Source organism: Triticum urartu, chromosome 3 (assembly GCF_003073215.2).
Source record: "Triticum urartu cultivar G1812 chromosome 3, Tu2.1, whole genome shotgun sequence".
NCBI classification, from domain to species: Eukaryota; Viridiplantae; Streptophyta; class Magnoliopsida; order Poales; family Poaceae; genus Triticum; species Triticum urartu.
The window spans coordinates 683078567-683081965 of record NC_053024.1 but is presented as its reverse complement, the minus strand read 5'-3'; the positions used below and the strand labels follow the sequence as shown (position 1 = coordinate 683081965).

The window sequence follows — 3399 nt, the reverse complement described above, 5'->3', positions numbered from 1 at the left end:
TTTTTTTCTTCGAGTATACATAAAAATCCATATTGTGCAAGAAATTATTCCACCAAAGTGGCTTTTTTTTGCAAACTAGTAGATTGTTTGATCTAGCATTTTTTCATTGACATGACTTGTTGCTCCATACAAGCAGTTCCTTGGTATTTCATCATGGAAGAAATAGCTACCCTTATTATGCATTACTTTGTTCCATCAACATTATGTAATGTAATGTAAATGGTATCATTATGTAATAATGTGATGGGTGTCATATAGTTTTTCATCATGTGCTCCTTTGCTTAAAGTAATCCGGTAGTCATGGCTTCTTTTCCTAACAGACTCCAATTTTTTTTTTGCAATGATAACGTAATCAGACCCTAATAATGAAGAATCAATATAGAGTAATTGCATGAAGCCGACTCTAGTGCTGATAGCATTTTCTAAGTGGCATGAGAAAGAAGCGACACATGGTGACACATGTATCTTTTTACAAGTTTGACTTTTGATGCCCTGCCCTCGCGCGATGTTATTGCGCTTCAAGGATGACTTTTGTTCTTCTCGTTTCAATAACCAACCTTACATATGAGTTCCACATGTCAAATTAATTGTACCCTACCTCTCGGGCTCCTCCTTCTAGCCCCCCCCCCCCCCCCCCAAAAGCATTCGCCTGTGAATGGTGTCCGCGAAGCGGCAAACTATAGTTTACTATTTTTTTACCCTTTTATTTGTGATTTCACGAAATACTTTTCATTATCAGTGTAAATCATTTTGTAAGTATACAAGAAGTAATCTAAGAAGCTATATGAACAAAACTATAAATAGATGATATTTTTCTCTTGATCTATTAAATTTCTAATTTTTCATTTATTAAAGCAAACTCTATTTTCATTTATTATTTAGATATATAAAATATTTTTTGGGAAGTGAAAAAATATATACGCTAATGGGCCGCGCAAATGGCCAGCCCACATTTAATCTACCCATCGAAAAAAACTAACTTGTGCTTAAGGCGAGGCTAAAGGCCTGAAACGGAGAGCAGAATTGTATCACGTTCGTTTCCTAAAAGGAATCATTTAACTTTGATGTCAAAAAAGAATCGTTTAACTGCCTACCCTTTCCGTGTGATACGGAAGATTTGCATCGCGTTCGTTTCCTAAAAAGAAAAAAAACAATTGCATCGCGTTTGTATCTTTCCTAAAAACGTTTTGCATCGCGTTCGTTTCCTAAAAGGACTTCGATTTACTTTCAAAAAAAGGACTTCGATTTTGCCGCGTGAAACGGAGAAAAAAAATATTTTCCATCGCGTTCGTTTCCTAACAAGAATTCGAATGTCCCGCCCGAAGCCTCTCCGACTGGTAGCCACGGTACGCGCACGCGCCCCCCGGCCGTCGACTACAAATAGCGCCACCAGCCGCAACCATCTGCAGCTTTGCCACAACAGATCCCATGTTGCCACCCGGTGTAGTGAAATAGTGACGGCGATGTCGAATCACGCCGTCGCCGCTGCCGCCGCTGCTGGCCTATTGGTCATGCGCAGTGTCGAGGCGACCTCCAGCTGGTTCTCCGTTGATCCCGCGCCGCCCGACGCTGGGTACCAGTTCGCGGTGTTCGTGAAGTGCTACGTGAAGCGGTCCCTGGAGTTCCGCGGACGCGGCCAGCCCCCGATCGTGAGGCAACAGCAGTACATCGGTCCAAGCAACGGCTCCGCCATGAAGTTCCTCGTCAGAGACCTCTCCGCGCTCCAGAGCGACGGTGCCTGCCGCTGGGCGCTCCGCAGGATGCTGGCGAGAATGCCCCAGCTCCGGGTGCTCCGCCTCGCCGACGACGAGTGGGACCGCGTCGTACCCTCGAACGTGGTGCCGCAGATCGTCCGCGTGGCGTGCAGCGACCGCGCCACCCGTGGCTTCACCTTCCGCTTCGTCATGGAGGTGGACCGGCAGTTCATACATGATGAGCAGGCTCTCCTGATGGCGTGCAAGGAGAGGGACCTGGGCGGCAGCGACAAGCCCGACAACTGCCCGATCTGCTTGGAGGGACTGGATGGAGAGCCCGCCGTGCAGCCGCCGAGGTGCCCGCACGCGTTCCACCGCCGGTGCATTTTCAGGTGGTTCTGCCAGGCGACGACGTGCCCGATTTGCCGCAGCGACGTGAGGATCTGTGCCCTGCCGGAGTTTCTTGCTCTCTAGTAGTGTACTCATGAGACGTACGGTTCAAGGCCGAACAGAGCAGCAGCATCCAGTCTCCTTTTTTCTTTCTTCCAAATATCAAAGATTCGTCGTCAACATTTCTGTCAGTTATTCCCTTCTTTGTTAGGGATTCAGTCGGTTATCTGTTATGTTCGTTGAAAGATTGTAAGGTCGTTGTCATATTTCATCCAGTTATCCCTTCTTTGTTAGAGATTTCTCCCTATAAATTATAAAATGAATCATAATGCAGACTTGTAATAAAAATTATCAAGCACCCCCTCCGTAAAGAAATATAAGTTCGTTTAGAAGTAGTTATCTAAACGATCTTACATTTATTTATGGAGGGAGTAGTACTTGCCGGCGCTTGCGATGCGCCGTCCCGTAGTCCGGCCGGCTGCGGCTGCCTCCCAAGCTCCGCCTTTCGCGGCTGCTCCTGCTCCGGCTTCCAGGCAACCAATGTGTTTGCGTCTGTGTGCTGTGTGTGAGCGTGTTATGGAACTAAAATGATCTACACAATCTGAACAGTAGGGGAGGTGCATCATGTACATTATGCTGCATCAAAATCCTGCTTTTGAACTGAACCTGTTCGTTGTTATGCTTCTGAAGGTTCAACGATTTTCTCTGGATTTCTCTTTGGTGTCTGAGGACGAAAGGAATACATTCTTTTAGATGTTCCTGTATTTTTTTTTGAGGAGAGAACTAGACTGGGAAAATGAGGTAACTGAAGCAACAAGTATGATTTTTTATAACTACTCTCATGATAGAGTCATTATGCATGGTATATGTGCTTTTGAGTTATATATCTGCAACATCTAAAAAGTTACATTCTTTCTACTTTTGCAGGTTGTTGAAGGCGAACCCCACTCTCTTTCTACTGTAAAAATGGAGTCATCTGAATCTCTATATGCTGGAGCAGTGCAGCTGCTATGGTGATGAACCTGCATCTATTCTTCTCACACATCACAGGCATATGAGATAATTCTCAGTTGGATTAGAAATGTGAAATGGGTTGAGTGCCTTGTGGACATCCTGACATGGCTGAATCATTTCTCACATTATGCTTTCCTGTGGAGGTGCCATGTGGACATTCTGACTTATCTTAATCTCTACTCCTAACTAGTAGAATGCCCGTGCGTTGCCACGGGCCATGAACATATTTTTCCAGTTGCATATATACATATTTCTTTTGAGAATGCATATATAAATATTTCAGTGGTTCAAAACATGTTCT

General features: G+C 45.0%; 1 protein-coding gene across 1 annotated transcript; it reads left to right on the top strand.

Moving 5' to 3' along the window:
* Positions 1-1463: 1463 nt before the first annotated feature.
* Positions 1464-2168, top strand: LOC125547156. Its single transcript, XM_048711146.1, has one exon. The coding sequence runs from the start codon at positions 1464-1466 to the stop codon at positions 2166-2168; it is 705 nt and encodes a 234-aa protein (XP_048567103.1).
* Positions 2169-3399: the final 1231 nt, after the last annotated feature.